At 29.8% G+C, this 20,891-nt stretch overlaps 1 protein-coding gene across 1 annotated transcript; it reads right to left on the bottom strand.

Annotated features, from left to right (window-relative positions):
• Window positions 1-270: 270 nt before the first annotated feature.
• Window positions 271-20,456, bottom strand: LOC133678995 (truncated transcription factor CAULIFLOWER A-like). Its single transcript, XM_062101551.1, has 8 exons — window positions 20,018-20,456; window positions 17,047-17,128; window positions 15,111-15,175; window positions 14,922-15,021; window positions 14,807-14,848; window positions 6,347-6,388; window positions 866-981; window positions 271-668 (listed from the first exon to the last, which is right to left on the bottom strand). The coding sequence occupies exons 1-8, from the start codon at window positions 20,200-20,202 to the stop codon at window positions 566-568; spliced, it is 735 nt and encodes a 244-aa protein (XP_061957535.1). The 5' UTR covers window positions 20,203-20,456; the 3' UTR covers window positions 271-565.
• Between the last annotated feature and the right edge of the window lie 435 nt (window positions 20,457-20,891).

Here is a 20,891-nt window from a genome sequence, read left to right as displayed (position 1 = left end):
AACATCAACACTCTTTGTATCTTAGAAATGGTTGAAAATTTCAGCTGAGAAACCGTGAGGATCATAATGAGAGAACGACCGAGGTGGTCCCCGTATTAGAGACAGGGGCTTTTAGAAACTGCTGCTAGGCGACAGTTCGATGAGATTTGGGAAGCCTTTTCAAACCGATCAGAATTACCCCCAGTAAAGAGGGTAATCGGAAGCTTAATATCATCATTTCTTCACAATAAAGAAGCACGTCGACATGTCTAGTATTGATCAGGAAAGAGATTAACACCTGCAATCAACACATGCCAATATAAAGAATGGTTCACTTTCTTACGTCCATGGTACATTGCAGTTAGTCTTTCTATTTATGGATTTTATTACACAAGCAATTTAGTGATACATTACAATTATAGATACATAGAGATACATTACTATCATGGAACTGCTAGATAATTCCCAAGTATCAAGCAACCGATCCAACATTTTCACTTCATCAGACTGAAAATGGATTTACATTTCCATACCCCCACGTCTTGGTGTATACAAAACAGCGCGACAAGGAGTTGATTTGATTCTTTTATTCGTTGAGGTAGCGAAGCATCCAAGCAGGCAACAGTGCGTTGGCTCGATGTTGGATTGGAGTGGGTTCTTCCTCAATTCCCGTTCCCAGGTGGCTGCTACTGCATTGTATGAATGGCATATCCTGCTTTAGTTTCTTAGCACGCACGGAGATGATGCAGAAACATAGAGTGCTTCAAGGTATTGTAGAACAATTATACATGCATCTCATATTACATTTTACTGTATATTTTCTATGAAACACAGTAGTTCAAGTGTGTTATGTACTAGTGCATGCACTTGAGAGAAAGAGAATAACCTTATGTTTAAGGGCTGCATTGGTTGTGGCCGAAGAATTGTAGGTGAATCCAGGTCAGGATTTTGCTGCTCCCATGATGCTTGTTGAGCTATTATTGCCTTCTCCTTTTCCTTGACCTAATTTCGATTCCAAAAATTAGATGCGCCAAAAGCGACCTAAATGAAGTGGTAGGAGCAAATTGCTTTTTGGAAAAGGAAGGGATTATCTTTTCTGAACATGCTATTGAAAAATGATAACATACCATACCAACAAATTCCACGGAAACTTTTTATTTTAAAACTTTAATGGTGATTGATAGTCCATCAATAATAACTGAATGATTGTGCTAAATAAATAAGGTAGAAAGAAATCTTTTATAAGACTATGTATGCCACTAATAAAATAGTTATTTAATTTTATTTTTAGCATAGTGAAAGAAAAAAAAGGTAAAGTAACACAGTGAAAAATTATTTAGAGATATAACATATTTTGATAAGTAGTAAATAACAAGTGTGACTCACGTATTATAAATGATATTTATTACTCTCATATCGCAATTAAGATCTAAGGGCTCTAAGCTTTAATTTTGTATGAAACCGCAAATAACATCTGTAATCCGCGTGTCGCAATTTACATCTGCAACTCGCGATTCACATGTCATTTGTAACACCATACAAAATTAAAACTTAGAGGTATATTCAACACTTATCCTTTGTCAATTTGATATAATTTATGTTAATATATGTTAATCTTGATTTAAAAAATGTTAGAGTTTAAAATTAGAGACTTTAAGATAATTAGCTATGAAACACATGAGTTGAGTTAACAATTTTGTTATGATATTGAAATTTGATTAATTTAGGTTTTCGCTGGCTAATTTGATGTTTTTAGGTACTTTTCAATTATGTTACCATTATGGTTTAATTGATAAATTATGAACCTTGATTAACCTCATGATATTAATAAATTAGGTTTTGTTGTGTTGTTTGATAAAAATTCTAGTAGTTTTAGAATACTATGCTTCCATGGTGGTACCATTATCAATACCGACAATGGTATCACATATAATGGAGGAAGTCATGAGTTCTTAATTGTTACATTAGATTTGTCTCATAACAAACTATTTAGAATATTATGTGATTTACTTGGCTAGAATATGCTTGAAATAAAAGTTGAAATTTCTTGGAGGATGTTGCAAACTAGGGTTAGTCAAGCTCATTATATCGATGTATCAATTTGTAGTGATGGAAGTGTGAATTCATTGTTTGGGTTTTGAGCATTAATAGGATTAATATGCTAGAACTCTACTTGAATAGTAGAACTAGACGAGGAAACTTATAGTATGGAGTTGATCCAAGTTTCAAGTAACTCTTAAAGGATTACATAGGCATCATAAGCAGTTGGTCCATATAGGTTAGGTGGTAATGCAAGAAGAAAAATGTCGGTATAAGAAATTAATATAGAACCTCATTTAGGTATGATATTTGCTATATATTGCTATAGAGATTCTGAACCATGTGACGATGAAGATGATTATCACATTGATAGAGTTGAGGTTAGGGAGAAAGATAGGGAAGATGGGGATGCTGAGTTTTAGTTGAGCCTATAAATTAATATATAGAACCTCCTTCTCAATTTGAGGTTGTGAGTGGGCATGACTAATACGGATGAAATAATTGGGCTAACAGTCGTAGGCATTCAGGCTTATCAGTTGATGAATTGAAGGTTGGATAAAAATTCATAGACAAATATAAATGTGCATATCAAGAATTCATTACAATACAAGGTTCATTATTCAACTAAAACTTATGATCAGTTGCAATGCGTTTAGGAACCAAGATGTAAATGGTATTTGAGTAGGGGATATCACCAAAGGTCTAATTCATGGAAAATATCAAAATTAAAAGGGTCACACACATGTTGAAATCCACTTATTTTACAACATCATCATCAGATTAACTCAAATCTCATTGCTAAGGTGATATTAACAATTGTGAAAAGAGATATAAGTATGAGTATTGCAACGATTCAAGGTAATGCGGAGAGGAATTGTGAACATGATGTCTTATATTGGAAGACATGGATGGCTAAGCAAAAAACATTAGAGCTTTTATTTGGTATACACGAAGAGTCATTTCAAGACATGCCTAGAATGCTACTAGCCATTAAAGATTCAAATCTGGGATTAATTTTCACTTGGGATCATAAAATGGTTAATAGCAATAAGACAATATTTAGATCAATATTTTAGGCATTTAGTGCTTCAATTAATGGGTTTTAATATTTTCATCCTTAAATTAGTATTGACGGAACTCACCTTTAAAGTAAGTACAAGACAAAGTCGTTGCAATTGTTTATGATGCGATTAATAGAGTTTATCCATTGTGTTTTGCTATTGTCAAAAAAGAGATAAACAGTAATTGGAGTTGGTTTTTAGATTCACTTTGTCAATATGTAATTAGTTATCACACTGGGTTGTGTATTATATCAGATAGACATGTAGCGATTAAGAATTTCATGACTCAGATTTTTCCTGAACTTATTGCATATCATCGATATTGTTTACGATACTTTGTTCGTAATTTTAACATCAGGTTCAAAAATATTTCCTTGAAAAATATATTGCATAGAATGTGTAAAAATCCTTCAAGATAAAGAGTTTGACATTTTATATGATGATATGGTGGAGACTGATGATGCAATCAGAGCATGGCTAGAAGTTAAACAAAAAAAAACGGATACTTATATGATTTTGGCAGTCGTCGTTATGGCAATACGACGATGAATTTGTCAAAAGTTTTTAATAATATTTAAAGAATTGTCAATGACATACCTATATCAGCTATAGTGCAATGGACCTTTTTCATATGTAATAAATGTTTTGTAGAGTATAGAGCCAAAGTTGTAGAATTTTTTAGTCGTGATATATTGTGGCCTCCAAAAGTCTTATATGAATTGCTTGCTAATACAACAACTTCTAGATCACACATGGCAACTTTATATAATCTTGCAATAAGGTTATTTCAGTTTAAGACATCGCTAATAGTTGGTGTTGCAAAAGAATTTTGAAAGACAATTAACATCAATGAAGCAACTTGTACTTATGGTAAATGGTAATTGTATCATCGACCATATTCACACTTAATTGTATGTTGCACTTTACAAAATGTGTGTAATTTGTTGATGATTTTAACTCCAACTTGTCACACAAAAATGCACATAGCCCTCAATCCTTTCTTGACATGCCATTGTGGCATGCATATACTGGTCCAAATATATATGGATATCCAACAATATGGTTAATGGATAAAGATTAAGGAAAATAAATATTGTATATGCGATCAAATAGTCATAATAGAAAACTTGTGAAACTAGACAATGCATGTTAATAGTTGTAATTGTTTCAAAATATGTAAACTTCAATTATTATTTTTAATTCAACTATATTGATTCAATTGTAATGCAATGCTATTAATTTTTTGTTACAAGACCTTCAGGGAGCTATGGTTTAGACTATAAAAGGTTCAACTATTTCTAGAGGTGTCAACAGATAGGATCGCTTGGTTATTGAGGCAGATTTAAATGATAGGCCAGTTTTATATATATAGGATCAACATCGTTCCAATGATATTTGAAGCTGAGAGGTTAGATCTCTATTTTAATAACATTTTTTAACTACTTTAATTGATATTTTATTAACTAAATTTTAACTATTTAAATTATTTAAATAACTAAATTGCTTGATTTTCATAGTGATGATCGTGTAACACCTTAACAACATATATTGATCGAGTTACACGAGTGTGTCCGCCTATTTGTTATTAAGACAGGTTTTTATAAGACTAGTCAGATGTGTATATACATCTTAACCACGCATTGATTGCAGTTTTGGTAGAGTGATGAAGGAGCGACACATCCATACTAAAAGATGTCGTTATGTTGACTTACCTTCTAATAGATGGAGCCCCAGTAACAAGCAATTGAGGGTCGACTAACAAAGATGTTTTATGTGATCATTTATTAAGATGAGTATCACAGCTAGTACTTACAAAGTCAACTATATTAAATTAACATAATTGGACATAAATTTTTAAACCGCTCAATAGATGCGATAGAGGACTGGTTGGTTATGTATGCTTAGACATACATAATACATATGTTTTGTAGTTTTATTTTCATGATTATTGCATGCAATGTAGTACTAGTATTCTTTCTGACATTGCTTAAGAACTTCTAGGTCATTTCTAATTATAGTTAGGGGGGACATGCTTGCATATTTTTACTAACAACTATATAAAGTTATGTGTCTAACAAAAACAAATTGTTAGGTATCTACTATTTTTCTATGTATAATTATTTTAAATACTAATGTGAAACTGTCAATGTTAATTAATATAGTTTTTGTTTTGAAAACATATTTATATTGAATGTCTAGAGAGTTAGAGTAATAATATGTTGGACATTGTCACTTTGATGCTATTATCCATTTTGTTCTAGTTAATAATACAATAAAATTAATTCTAATCAACATGTTATTTATATAAATTGAATACAAAAAATATGCTAAATTTATGGTTTGTCATATTAGATGGTATGACGCTAAATATTTCACGGTAAATCTATTAGGTATGAGTTACAAATTTATTATGTTTTTTTTATTATTTAGACATGGATTTTTTAGTACAACTCAATCAAGTATACTGTATCTTTAAATATTTTTTTGACTTGTGTTGTTTTATCAAAAATATTTATTGTGTTAAGGTCCTAAAAAACTCTAAATAAAAATATATTTATCATACAATCATGTCTCAATTGAATTGATATGCAATCAAATCTCTCTTACTTTTATTTGTTTAAAATGAAAGTTTCAACTCTGAAAAAAAACACTAAAAAAATATAGGACCCACATTATTTATTTCATCCTTTTTTTTACTCTTTTTACCATAAATAAAATATTAATATCTTTATAATTAAATTATATTATTGTTACATTAATACCAATAAAAAAAATTATGATGATAAAAGTACGTGGTGGATGAGAGAGAAGAGGGTTTTTCTTTTTGTTTGTAAATTATTATCCATGAAATAAAAAAAACCAAGTAATTCATTGCTTAAAAAAAACAAAAATATTATGTGCCAAAACAAAAATTAATACACCAGATCATTGAGGGTCTTGTATTTTTTTAAATTAACGTGGGTGTTCAGATCAGTTTGTATATATTTTGACTAGTCCCATAGGCCCTGAAGTTAACGACCATATAAGCCTCCAGTAGCTCTAAGATTTGTGAGACTTAAACTAGTGATTTCTAGAGAGCAAACTCAATATCTAACTAGTGAATGCTGTATTTTTTTACTTGTATGCCATGTATTCAATCGTAACTCGATGGAAACTAAACAAACATTTACTTGATGGTTTACGGTTTATAAAGTTAAAAGATTAATAAAAGTCTAAACATTTTATTGTAAGAAAAAAATTAAAACTCTTAATAAAAAGATTCTCACCTTCTTTGCAAGCATGTTGTTTTGCTCCTGGAGCGCCTTGTCCTGTAAAGGAGAAGGGATAAACGGTCTATAGAATTAATTGCACAATCCTATATAATTTTGTACAGCCATCAAATTGAAAATAAAATATATACAAGTTAACAGCGTTGGAGAATAGAGCGAAATCCACTGAAACAAGTCAGACAAGATTAATCAATGAATTTGATTCACTTAATGCTAACAGCTGGGATATTTGAGAGACAAGAGGATCGGCCATGAGTATTTTCAATCGTATCAATGCTTTACTTGGGCAGCTGCACCATGTTAATAGAAAACGGCCACTTAGTAGCAGATTAACCCTGAATGAATTTCAAATCAATCCTAACTCAAAACTAACCTCGAACCATGCTATTTTGTAAATAGTTTCTTTAACCCAACGTATTGGGTAAAATATTTTTCTAACAGTGTTACTGTTAAAAACAAATCAAGAAATTATATGTACCTCTTTACTTGCAGGTTTTAAACATATCCCTGGCCTCACTGGAAAGGATGTTTGGAAGTGTTATTATAATTATTTTTTAAAGTATTTTTTATTTTAAGATATATTAAAATAATATTTTTTATTTTAAAAAAATTATTTTTTATATTATTACTTTAAAATAATTTTAAAATTTTAAAAATATATTAATTTAAAAAAATTTTAATTTTTTAAAAATATTTTTAAAATATAAAAACAAATAAATTATTAAACTAGAGGTTATATAGATGGGGACACCATAGAAAAAAGTATAGGCTTTCAGCTAGGTTTCTGACAACAAATTCAAAATCCAATAGCCTTTTACTGCACCTGCTATCTTGTTCACGTCAAATGTCGGCAGGCAAGCAAGCTAGCTAGAGACACGACATCTGAGCTAAAAAAAACATAATTTTTTAAATCTCTATTATATTATTATAATTATGTATTTGAGAGTATAATAAAAATTATTTTTTAAAATGTAATATATTAAAAAAATATTTTTAAATTTTTAAATTTTTTTTCATTAAAATAATTTAAAAATATCAAAAAATAAATTAAAATGAACAAAATAAATAAATAAAACTAAAAAACATGATTAGAACATAATACCAAATAAAACCTAATAAAAAAACAATTTAAAACTTGTGTTAATGTAAAATTCATAGGATGTGGCAATTATTCTGTCATAGGCCAAGGGTCAATTTAGAAATATGTTTCAAAATATTTTTTTAATGTATCAAAATAATATATTTTTTTATTTTTTTAAATTTATTTTTTATATTAATATATCAAAACAATTTTAAAGAACAAAAAATATTAATTTAAATTTAAAAAAATAAAAATTTTAAAAACATAATTAGAGTACAATGCCAAATAAAAACTTAAAAAGTTGCGTATAATGATTATCACAATTTTTTCAATTACATCAATAATGCTGTCACAATTACAATAAAAAAAAAAGAAGCAAAAAGCGAAAAACTACGCTATTTAAGCATTATGCTTGTTTGTAAAAAAAACTCTAAGATTAATAATCACTATACAATTAAATAAAAATCAAATTTAAATATTTAATAAGCATCTAATATAAATAAAAATAAGAAGAAGAAGAAGTGTGCGCTCACAATTTAGAAGAATACTGAAAGCTAAAAGGTTGAGACAATATTAAAGAACATCGTTTTGCTAGATTATTAAAACTTAGTCAATCAACTTTAGTGAAGCTTCATTTTTTTATATTTATTATTCAATTTTATTATGAATACATATAAACTAATTGTATCTCTTTCGAATCTGGTTTATAATTAGCTTTGCTTTAACAAGAACTTGTGTGCTTCAACTATATGAATCATGAGTTCTTACAAAATATGACCTTTTAACCAGGATTACAAGTATTTCGATTGAAAACAGTTGGAATAATATTGATTGATGAATGAAGTAAAGAAGAAAATGTGAGAAAAGGTTATATTTCATCCAAAAGTTCATAAAGTCAAGAAATATTAATTAGTTAGTTATTATCAGTCTCATCTTACAAACTTACATTATTAATGGCCAAAAGAAGTTATTAATAAAAGTGCATCCTAGAAATACTTATTTATTTGTATCATGTATTAAAATTTATACAATAAGTAAGCTTAAGGGTGATTTAAAGTTCAGTATTGTTCAAACTCAAATTTGGCATCCATATTTTATTATAGCTTTTAGACTTGATTCTAAAACTAATCTGAAAAAAAATCTAGGTTATTATTTTATTGATTCAACCTTCAAGCTACCAAGTAAACCCGATCAATTATTTTTACTAAAATGACAGTATTTTGTTCTCTTCTTCTTTTTTCCATGATATTAACCCAACCAGGTTTGACTGGATTTGACTAAATCAACGAGATCATATAAAACCACACCATATTGAATGAGTTTGATCATATCATTATATTGCTCGACTATACTAGAAACCTAACATGGGTCAGGCTTTGATTTCAGGTTTCTCGAGGCAACCAATTGGATTGGATCAAGTTTAACAAATATTCAACTATTCTTTTCCTAACTTTTATGGACTATTATATTTGCTTCTTCTTCTTTTTTTCATTCTAGCTCCTAAAGTTCATTCGCATTTTTTTAGTTCCTTGATCCTATTGTGGGGTGTGAAATTGAGAAAAAAGAAACAAAAAAGAAATAAAGGAGCAAGAGTCGACAGCGATAACCTTTTAGGCGTTCGGTAAAAAATAATGTGAATGGGATAGTTATGACAATTCAAGTTTATTGATTGCCTTGAAAAACTCTTTAAATTACAAACCAAGATTGAATTTGGTTTCAAAATTTTGATAAAAGATTGAAAATAGTTTTTACATTAGAAATAGATTTAAAGAGGTTTAAAAGGATTATATTTAAGGTTTTTTTTTGTGAACATCAACATTTTGAAAATGTAAAAGATGTTGAAAAAATAAAAAAAAAAATTGACCAGGCTCCATTCATTTTGTTAAGAAATATAGGGTTATTTCATTTTATTTATTAAGAGTATAATAATATTTTTAATTTCTTTTCAGTTTAGCTTTTATATAATCTTTTTGTATTTAAGTTAAACCTATTCTTTTATATTATTATGATCATGTAGTATCAATGAAACTCTAACCTCCTCCTCTCTTATTTTTGTATTTTTCTTTATTTCTTTGGATTATTTAACATAGTATCAGGGCATGGTTTAATGGAATGAATCTTAATCTCAAACACACCTCTCTTTTTTTAGTTTTAGAAGATATTTGTTCAATTTCTACAATCTAGTATTTTGTTTTTATTTCTTTTGTGTTCTGGTTTTTTTATGGCTATTGAAAGAGATAATTCACTTTCGTATGTGAGTGTGAGGTTGAATGGAAAAAATTATTCGTATTGAAGTTATGTGATAAGAAATTTTTTTAAGGTACAAAGATGTGGGGATATATTAATGCAACTTTTGTGATACCCATGAATACTGGTGAGGGTTATACTACTTTGATATATGTTTGAGAAGCAAACAATACAAAAATTATTACTTAGATTAACAATTCTGTTGAGCATTCCATAAGTACACAGTTTGCAAAGTATGAGATAACAAAGGAGGCTTGAGATCATCTGCAAAGGTTATTCACGCAATCAAATTTTGAAAAGCAATATTAATTAAAGAATGACATTCCAGTTCTTCACCTAATAAATATGAGTATTTGGGAGTTTTATTTTGCTATGACAAATCTTTTGGATCAATTGGCTCTTATAGAATCGACAGAATTAAAGGCATATGGTACCTATATTGCTCATAGAGAGCAACAGCGATTTGTACAATTTTTAATGGCGTTTTAAAGTGATTTTAAACGAATTAGAGGTTCAATTTGACATCGTTTTTCATTGCCTTCTATTGACTCAATTGTCAGTGAGTTATTGACTGAAAAAATACATCTTCAGTCTTATTCTGAAAAGAGAATTCTTTCTACTTCTAATCCTTCTATGCTAGTAATACATTCTAAACCATTTTCTAATAATCAGAAAAAGCCTTACACAAGAGTTGTCTTCGACAAGTGCAGTTTCTATAAGAAGAAAGATCATTGGAAGGCTCGGTGTTCTAAGTTGAGACAGCATAATCAAGTTTGAAATTCTGACAACCAGTCACAATCTAATACTCATAGACTACCTTAGAGCTACAAACCACCATATCACAATACAATAGTAGTTTCATCAAGTCCTTTCACCGATTCTAGTACTTTGGTTGAGCAATTTTAAAAGTTTATCTCCTTATAGCCACAAGCTATGTCCACTTTTTTTGTTGTTAGTCAGTTGCCTCATAGTTCTTCAGATATGTCACATTTTGAATGGGTCTTGAATTTTGGTGCTTCACATCGTGTCTTCATATTCTTCATCATTTTCTTATGTCCCCTTTGCCCTTAGCAAGTGTGGTTTTGTTGTCACACCTCATTTGTCTCCCCCTGATTTTTACCTTATTCTAAAACTCACATTGAATCTTGCTCTTGTTGGCCTGTCATATGATTCTGATAATTATTGAGTCTTCCTTTCACCTTCTTTTTGTTGTGTACAGGATTTGTAGTCTTAGAAGCTAATTAAGACGGGCCGTAGAAAGAAGAGACTATACATTTTGGACGAGTTAAAAGTTTTAGTCACCATTGTTGCTGCTACTAGTGTTGATTTATATTCTTTTCGTTTGAGTTTTTCTAGTTTTTATTTATGGCATTCTCGTCTAGGTTATGTTTTGTCTTCTTGTTTGAGATTTTTGGCATCCATATGAGCTATAAAAAAATTACAAACTAGTAATATTTCTGATTGTAGTGGATGTAAACTGGCAAAATTTTCCGCTTTACTTATTAAGCGAAGTATTTATGTTTCTTCTTCTCTATCTGATTTGATTCATTATAATGTACGAGGACTTTCTTTATTACCACAAAAAAAAGGTCTCGATATTTTTTTTATTGATGATCATACTCATTATTGTTGGGTTTATTTAATAAAACATTGTTCTGATTTTTTTGAGATATATACAGCCTTTTGAGCTCTTGTCAAAACTCAACATTTTGTGTTATCAAATTTTTTAGGTGTGATTTGGATAAAGAATACACCTCTAATAAATTTTGTGAGTTGTTTGTCTTAGATGGAACCATTCACCAAACTTCATGTGTAGATACTCCTAAGCAAAATGGTGTTGCTAAAAAAAAACATAAGAACATTGTTAAAACTGCTCGTTCTCTCTTGTTATCTACTTTTGTTCCTAGTGTGTTTTAGAGAGAAGTTGTTCTTATTGGTGTAGATTTGATTAATACAATTTCATCTTCTCATATTTCAGGTTTTTCTCATTTCAAAAAGTTGTAGGGGTATGCCCTTGATTATTCATTCTTTAGAATTTATACTTGTACTTGTTTTGTTCTTCATTTTCATGTAAAACGCAGTAAGATGTCCTCTCAATATATTATTTATGTCTTTCCTGGTTTTGATGAAGGCAAAAAGAGGTATCGTTATTTTGATCCAACTACTCAAAAACTTTATATGTCTCGTCATGTTGTCTTTCTTGAACATATACCTTTCTTTTTATTCCCTCCATTACTCATAACTTGACTAAATTTGATCTTATTTGTATAGATCTTTTTTTCTAAGGATTTAAATAGTTTATCATCTCAGGTTCCTAATACTTCACATACCTCTTCTCATGTTCGACCAATTCATACTAATCATTTTGCAGGTACCGACACTTTACTCTCTAGTATACCTGAAGCTCTTTTTTTTTCTATAGTCCCTCAAGCTCTGTCTGAGATCGTGGATCCACCTCTACATCGATCCATACACATTTGTATGTCCACAAAGTTACTAGATTTTGTCTATTCTTGTTATTCTTCATCTTATACTTTCTTTTTAGCTTCTATTCATTGTCTCTCTAAACCCCCTTCCTATAAAAAAAAAACAATTCTTGATTCTCTTTAGCAACAAGCTATAGATAAGAAACTGTCTGCTTTGCACAAGACATATATTTAGGATTTAGTTCCTCTACCTCCTAATAAGAGTGTTGTTGGTTGTCGTTGGGTGTATAAGATCAAGATTAATTCTGATGGATCTATTGAGCGATACAAAGTTAAGTTGATTGCAAAATGATACTCTCAACAATATGATATGGATTATGAGGAGACATTTGCTTCTGTTGTAAAAATGACAACTATTTATACTCTTATTGCAGTAGCTTCAGTTCGTTAATGACATATCTATCAATTTGATATTAAAAATGCCTTCTAAATGGAGATCTTCAAGAAAAAGTTTATATGGCATCCCCTCCTCGTATTTAACATGACTCTAGGTATGTTTGCAAGCTCAAGAAAACGTTATATGGTCTCACGCAAGCATCTCGTGCTTGGTTTGAGAAATTTTCTATTATGATCTCCTCAAGATTTGTTTTTAGTAATCATGACTCTACTCTTTTTGTTAAGTGCACTGATGCAAATCATATCATTCTATCTTTATATGTTAATGTAGCCTACTCATCAACATTTCTTGGGTATTGAGGTAGCCTACTCATCTAGAGGTTATCTACTTTCTCAGTCGAAATATGTTGCAGGTATTCTTCAGCGGGCTAGACTTACTCATAATAAAACTGTAGGTATTGAGGTTAATGCAAAGTATTCTTCTTTTAATTAGTACCTTTGTCAGATCTTACTTTATACCATACTATTATTAAGAGCTTGGTATATCTCACCATTACTCATCCATGTGTTGAATATGTTGGTCAGTTTGTTGCTTCTACTACCATTCATTAAGCAGTTGTTATTTGTATTTTACGATATCTTCGGGGTATAATCTTATAGAGTCTTTACTTCTATCCACCTCTTCTTTGGAGTTGCGTGCATACTCTGATGGTGATCATGGAAATGATCCAACGGATCGCAAGTCTATTACTGGTTTTTGTATCTTTTTAGATGATTCTATTATCTTGGAAGAGTAAGAAATAATCTATTGTTTCTCAATCTTCAATTGAAGCATAAAATCATACTATAATATATACTACCAAAGAGATTGTTTGGTCATGTTGGTTATTTGCAGATATAAAAATTTTCCTTTTATCATCTTATTCCTATGTATTGTGACAACCAGAGTTCTGTTTAGATTGTTCACAACTCAGATTTTCATGAACGAACTAAGCACATTGAGATCGATTGTCATTTTACTCGTCATAATCTCAAGCATGACACCATTGCTTTACCTTCTTCTTCTTCTTCTTCTTTGTAGATTGTAGATTTCTTTATCAAATCACATTCTATTTCCCATTTTTGTTTTCTAGTTGGCAAATTATCGATGTTTGTAGCTGTCACATCTAAGTTTGAGGGGAAATGTTAAGAAATATATGGTTATTTTGTTTTATTTATTAAGGGTAGAATAATATTTTTATTTTCTTTTCAATTTAGTCTATATATAATGTATTTAAATTAAATTTATTCTTTTAGATTATTGTGATAATACAGTATCAATAAAATTCTAATCTCATCTTCATTTTTTTTTGTATTACTTAAATTTATGTATATATATATATATATATATATATAAATAATATAAATCTTAGACCCATTGGAGTTGCTTGCGAGATCTAGAAGCCTCACTTTTAGGATTGGCTTCTTTTTAAAAAAATTGTTTTCATTTTTATTTTTGTTGGTTTAACTTTTTCCAGACTCACCAATTAATTCTTAAGCCTCATTTTTTTGTATTCAACTTTATGATATTATTTATGGTGTATTTCAAAAGATGCACTTCATTAAAAAGTTACGAAGTTTAAAAATTTTTAAATTGCAAAGTGTTAAAATAATAATAATAAAAAAATACATTAAAACCTCGTGATCATAATTAAATTTTATTTTGAAATTTATATATATTCTTATTTAACGTAACATATAATAATAGCTTGCAATCGATATCATTAAGAATTTAGACTTAACTTTCAATCAATGTAGCATGTGTGATTTATAAAATAGTTTTAATCATTAAAAGTTAAAAAGTTAAAATATTAATAATATCTAATTAACAATATCTTAAATGTAAATAAACCAATCTTATTAGTTAAAATATTAATAATATCTAACAATATCTTAAATGTATGAGATTCGATCCTTAATGAATTTGAAAGCCAAAAAGTTATCCCATAAAAGTCATTCACTAATTAGGAATCACCCGCAAAGTATAAATCCACTATCCACCTTACTAAAAAAAAAAAAAAGTCATTCACTAGTTAGGATATTCACTTAATGATTAATATTCCATCCCCATAATTTTAAAATTTAATCCTAATTAGTGAGGTTGGGGCATATTCACTTAATGATTAAGCCAACCTTTAAGATACTGACAATATAATCCTGGAAAAAACAAGATTCTATACAATCACAACATCAAACAACCTTCCACTTGCTAGCTAGGAGAACAAAAAAAAACATAAAAAATGGATCAGCCAAGGATTCGGTACGTACCTTCTTTTGTAGCTCTGAAATGGATTCATACATCAACTGATTCTGCAAAATGAAATGGCAACATTGATCAGTAACATGGTCCTCAATTATCGAAAAGTTCAAGCACGGACATTACCTTTCTTGATCTCACGTGCTTAAGTGCTGAATCAATCTGATGCTCCAAGCTTTGAAGCTCTTTGATGTTCAAGGAATCAAGATCTTCTCCCATGAAATGCCTGCCAACATACATAATTAATGGTAATAAATTGGTCTTGCTAGCATTAGTTCTACTAGAACATTTGCATTTCATTTCAAAAGTTCATACCTTTGGTTTCTTTGTAGAACATCTACCCGAGCTTTGAGCTTCGCATATTCCAAAGTCCAGCTACCCTGGAAACACTTATGTCATTTCTTTATATACTATATCATTATCGCATATTCCAAGGTCTAGCTACCTTGACTGTTTAAAAACAACTCATGTAACTGCTAAAACATATTTAGTTTAACTCAAAATAAATATTTAAAAAGAAAATTTTTTTAATAAATATTAAGACGATGATATATTAAATTGATTCAAGTCAACTCGGGTTAACTTGTTAATTCGCATACCTAATCATGAGATCGGGATAACCTCATAAAAAGCAAATAAAAAAAATAACAAAGTTCAATTCTAATAAACCTAATGGTAAAAGATGAAACTGAACAAAAAAAATTATTTAAAAAAAGACCCTAAAAAATAACCTGAATCAACCTTTCAAACCTGCGACCCAAGTTATGAAACCAAGATAACCCTATAGAAAATAAATTTAAATAAATTATGAAGTACAATTCTCAATCAACCTAATATTGAAAGATAAAACTAAAAATAAAATTAATTAAAAAAAAAACACAAAAACAACTCGAGTCAACTAGGATTAACTTATCAAACTCGTGACCCGAGTCATGAGATGATGTTAATTCTTAATCATGAAGATGAAATATAAAGCAGATCAAAATAAACTATGAAACCTAATTTTCAATTAACTCAATGTTGAAGGATAAGATTGGCAAAAAAATCAATTGAAAAATTGAAAAAGAAAACTCGAGTCAACTTGTCAAATCTACAGGTCAGGTCATGAGTACGAGATAACCTCATAAAAAATAAATTTAAAAAATTCATGAAGTCAAATCCTTAATAAACCTTGAATGATGAAATTATATATATATATATATATATATATATATATGAAAAAAAAATCAAATGAAGAAAAGAATATTATTTCAGTAAATAGTGTTATGTAAGGAGGGGTACAATAAAATCCCCTCCTCCTTTAGTTTTTTTTTTAATTTTAATAACCATATTATATTAAGACAAAATTAAAAAAAAAAGAGAAGAAAATAGAAAAAGAAAAGGTTGGTATTATATCTCATCTTCCAGGACATACCAAAAATTCCACTCTTTAGTTTTAATGATTTCTTTTTCTTTTTTCTAGTCACAAAAGAAAAGGTTTTGGATTCTTTTCAAATATGATGAAATTTTTTCACTGAGAAAAAAAAAATAATATCTAATGAATAAAAAAGATATATGAAATAATAAATTGTAAAAAGTGATTAAAGTTAATCAAATATTAAAATGAGAAATTGATCTTTTCTTATCAGATATAAAAGATACAAGAGCATGCAAGTATTTGATCTCGTGCTGCGAGATATTTTTAAATTTTTTGTTATTTAAATATATAAAAATTAAAATAGATATTTGTAAGAAAGTCAATCATTTAAGTTTTATAAAAAAAATATTTTTTATTCTAAATTGACACAAACATATATTTTTTAATAGTAGTATAGTTTATTGAATAAAAATTGAAAGTAATTAAAATGAATATTCTAAACAATTATAATGATTTGAAATAAAAAAAAATGTATCTATGGTCAAAATCCTCTGTTTTTATTCACGTGTTTTTATTTCCATAAAAAATGTATTTTTTATTAAAAGCATTTTTTAAAATATCTTAAAAGAAAGTCTTAATAAAAAAAATCATGAGATGTGAACGTATTAAAAAAAATAAAATAGATATTTTTTTATATTGAATATTTATGAGCAATATTTTAAAAACACTTTGCACATTAGGTTTATGCATAATTATTCAAAAAATAATTATTAATATTATAATAAAAAGCTCTAATATTATTTAAAAAGTATGGTATAGTTAGATAATTAATTAAATATCATTGAAAAAAAAGTCTTATTATAAATTGAAAAGGCAATTAGATAGATGACATACATGGTTTTCGGGATCATCATTTGCAAGAAGTTGTCTCTCAGCATATGAATATCTTTCATAACGTTCAAGGATCCTCTCCATGCTGTTACCATATAAAACATGTACATTAAGAGAATTTAATTAGCTTTATCCGAATCTAAATTTTCGATGACACGAGAGAATTAAAAGCACGAGACAAACAAAAAAATCGCCATAAAATTTATCCTTGATAACCATATGATACATTTACAATATTAAAAGAACATTTCTCTGTAAGTGTATCATATTTATATGTCATGTACGGGTTTGGTTTTTTGATATGCTGTAATAACAATAATGATCTCAAGTAAAACCTATTAAATTCACTCTTCTAATTAATCAAATTTTAGCAGATGAACTCGTCTGAATTTTAAATTCTAAAGGCTTTTAATTAAGAGAATTTATTAAATAATATTATAAAAACAATCATTAAACTTTATCTAATAACTTGAGTTTGAGTTTTCATTATAATGATTGTTTTACATGATACTAAAACATTATAAATACAAATTTTGCTACTTTCATTCTTCTAATTAAATTAAAAGAATCTAGCATAAGATAATAATGTGTAAGTTTCATGTTTAAAAGGTTTTTCGTGTATTAAAAATTAAATATAAAATCTTTAATGTGACTTCACCAAATAATTCCAAATTTTGAATTGAAATAAGATTAAATGAAAACCCAAATAAACTAAATTTATAATTCATTCAACTTCTATATATATCCTCAAGAAGAGAAGGAAGGACACAATTTGTTGAAAGTAAAGTGCAAAGCATTGACATATATACACAAATAAAAAATTCACAAAGAAGTTCCCAGGGACGAATTCGACATGGTCCCAACAGGTTCTATGGCCTTCAGCACGAATAAAGGGCACAGCGAAGTCAAAAGGTCATACATATTTCAAACAAAAAATACACAAACCGAGTAATGCTACATGCAAAACAAAATTACAAATCTTTGACCGCTCTTTGGTCTCACATGATTGTTGCAATTACAAGTGCTTAATATGTAAAAGCACCTGCAATTGGAATCCAAAAAATCAACGCAAGAAATTATTAGCAACCTTGGCTTGTAAAGAGAATTAAGATCAATTTCCCCTTGGAACCAATAAATTTCATCTCCTTTTCTATTTATATATTAATCACTGGATTCTATAACGCTGTCGGCTTGAAACTCTTAGTTGGGAACAATATGGATCGACACCATTGGTAACATTTCGTAAAAGTCGATGGAAATAGCAACAGTGGAAAAACGGTACAAGAGTTGTGTGGAAAAAACCGAAAAAGGACAAGTCTCTATATCTTATCATCTGCTTATTGTCCCCTATCTATTCGTTTGCCTCCTATTGGCCTGACCATGATAAACAATCAATAAATTAACAATGGACATTGGACATGCGTCCATGCATAACCAAAGAAATCAAACATAACTATTCTCGACTTTGAAACCAAACTGTACGTTTTTCTTAACAATGTCAAATGCTTTCCATCCAAATCGAACCCCACATGAAGCCTGGTACCAGTTTGTACGCAGGACCTCACCCCCGAAGTCGGCAATGCGACCATTAGGCCACCGTTGTTACTTGATGAACAGGGGGGGGCGGCGGCGCAAGCAAGGGTTATCTCTCACTCACTAGCAGTAGAATGCACAGATAAGCTAAATCCAATTCCCGAATAGACGCCTGACAAGACTAGCTAGTGATGAATAATCCAGTTCTTATCAGGAGCTCTCTTTTTCCACGCACGAGAAAAAGACAAACTGAAATATGTATAAGCTGTTCAGAGAGAGGGGACCGGGCGAGGATCGACTGCTAGGGAAATGCAGACAACAAAACTAATCTTAATTACATTGTTACTCCTAAATCCTCTGAATAAGATGGACGACTATCCATCCCATGACTAGCTAGAAGCTGAGCATCAAATTGTTTAATACACAAATAAAAAGAGAGATATCGAAAACCAAAATGAGTTGTAATCATTAGTTTAATTATGGGGGTAAATCACTGGCTGCTTTGGTTCAAACTTCAAACCTAAAGACATTGACTTTGCTATGGACAACATGTTAGAACATGAGGTCAAAATTTCATGTATTCGCGCAACATCCTATCCAAGTTAGATCATATGTGTAACATGCAATCCAGCCTTTAATTACAGCTCAGCACAAAATCAATGGTTTCAGATTCTATGATCTAAAGGAATATAAAACCACATATAAATAATCTGCGTCCTCCATCTGCATCTAGTGCATTCATGTACAGTCTCGTTAAATATGTTTTCTGTACAAAGTAACATGTTGCTTTGCATTCAGTGTACCTCAGAAAGCAGTACCCATAAAACTCTCTCTCTCTCTCTCTCTCTCTCTCTCTATATATATATATATATATGATTCCAAGTATAACCAAAAAAAAAAAAACAGAAATATATTCAGAAGAAGGAAAAAAAAAACACAAATGATGTATATTAAATCCCAAGATCCATGTACTGAATTGGTTTTTCCTTTTTCTCTCTCTCACGCACACACGCTCTCTACTGCAGAGACACACCCATGTAGTATTTTTTATTATCTTTTCTGCAGAAAAAACACAAGTAGATAATGAAACATGATCATCCCACAAACATTCACTGACAATTTAAGCATCAAAACCAAAAAGAGATACTCACAATTTCTTTTTCATTAAGCACCTCATTGTACTATCTCGTTAGAACTAGAAATACGAGTATCAAGAAATAATAATACTATATGGAAAAGATCAGAAAACAAAACAAAGAATGATATACGAACTCAACCCAAATCATAACTGTAAAGCACACAATCAGTGTTGTCCCAAACAAGTAAAAACAATAAACGTATTCAAATACTCAGAATGAGATTCACACACGCACACACACACACAAAGAGAAAGAGAGAGAGAGTAGTGATAAAAAAGAATAAGCTGATGGATTGTACGTACCAGGAATCAGTAGCGTATTCAAAGAGCTTCCCTTTTGTGGAGAAGACAATCAAAGCAACCTCAGCATCACAGAGCACAGAGATCTCATGGGCTTTCTTCAACAAACCAGACCTTCTCTTTGAAAAAGTCACCTGTCTATTGATCTTGTTTTCAATTCTCTTCAACTGAATCCTACCTCTCCCCATACTATATACCAAATTTGCACAATCAATTCAGCACGAGAGAGATCAAAAGTGCTTATTTTATTTCTTTTGTATGATTTTCTAGTAGAGCTATCCAGGAAGCAAGGTCTCCTTTTGTTTTATTTCCTGGGTAAACGCTCTTACACTGACGTTTGTGTGGGAGGGGGAGAGACACTACATACAAAGAGAAAAAGAAAAGTACGCAGACTACTTTGGGATAGGAGAGGGAAAAGACATGAGTGGTTTTAGAAAACAAGTGTGGTTTCGTCAAATGCGTTGTCGATATTTCGTAGGCTGGAGGGTTACTGTTTTTGGAGTCTGCTTCACTTTTCAAGGATTCAAGCCAAAATGTCGCTATCATCCGTACATGAAAAATTATATTTACTTATAGCTTTCTTAAAAAGAAAAGAAATTGCTTTCTTACATGGGTAAGGGTAATAACCTTATTTATTTATTTCTTAACCTGCAATAATCATTTCCATGCATTGGATATATTAGTGAATTGCAGGTGTCTGTCGCTTGACGGCGCTATTTCCTTCCCGTATTTACAGGTGTTATTATTTACACCACCCAGGACAGGTGTTTTTTTCCCCTTGGCATGTCAACACCGCATCTGCAACTCGCCATGAACCTATTGTGCTTTGCCTTATTCCGTGATTAGTCACAACGGGAAAAAAAATCTATTAATATTT

Source organism: Populus nigra, chromosome 18, assembly GCF_951802175.1.
Source record: "Populus nigra chromosome 18, ddPopNigr1.1, whole genome shotgun sequence".
Classification (NCBI taxonomy): domain Eukaryota; kingdom Viridiplantae; phylum Streptophyta; class Magnoliopsida; order Malpighiales; family Salicaceae; genus Populus; species Populus nigra.
Note: the sequence above shows the minus strand (reverse complement) of the source record. Positions and strands in the feature narration are given on the sequence as shown.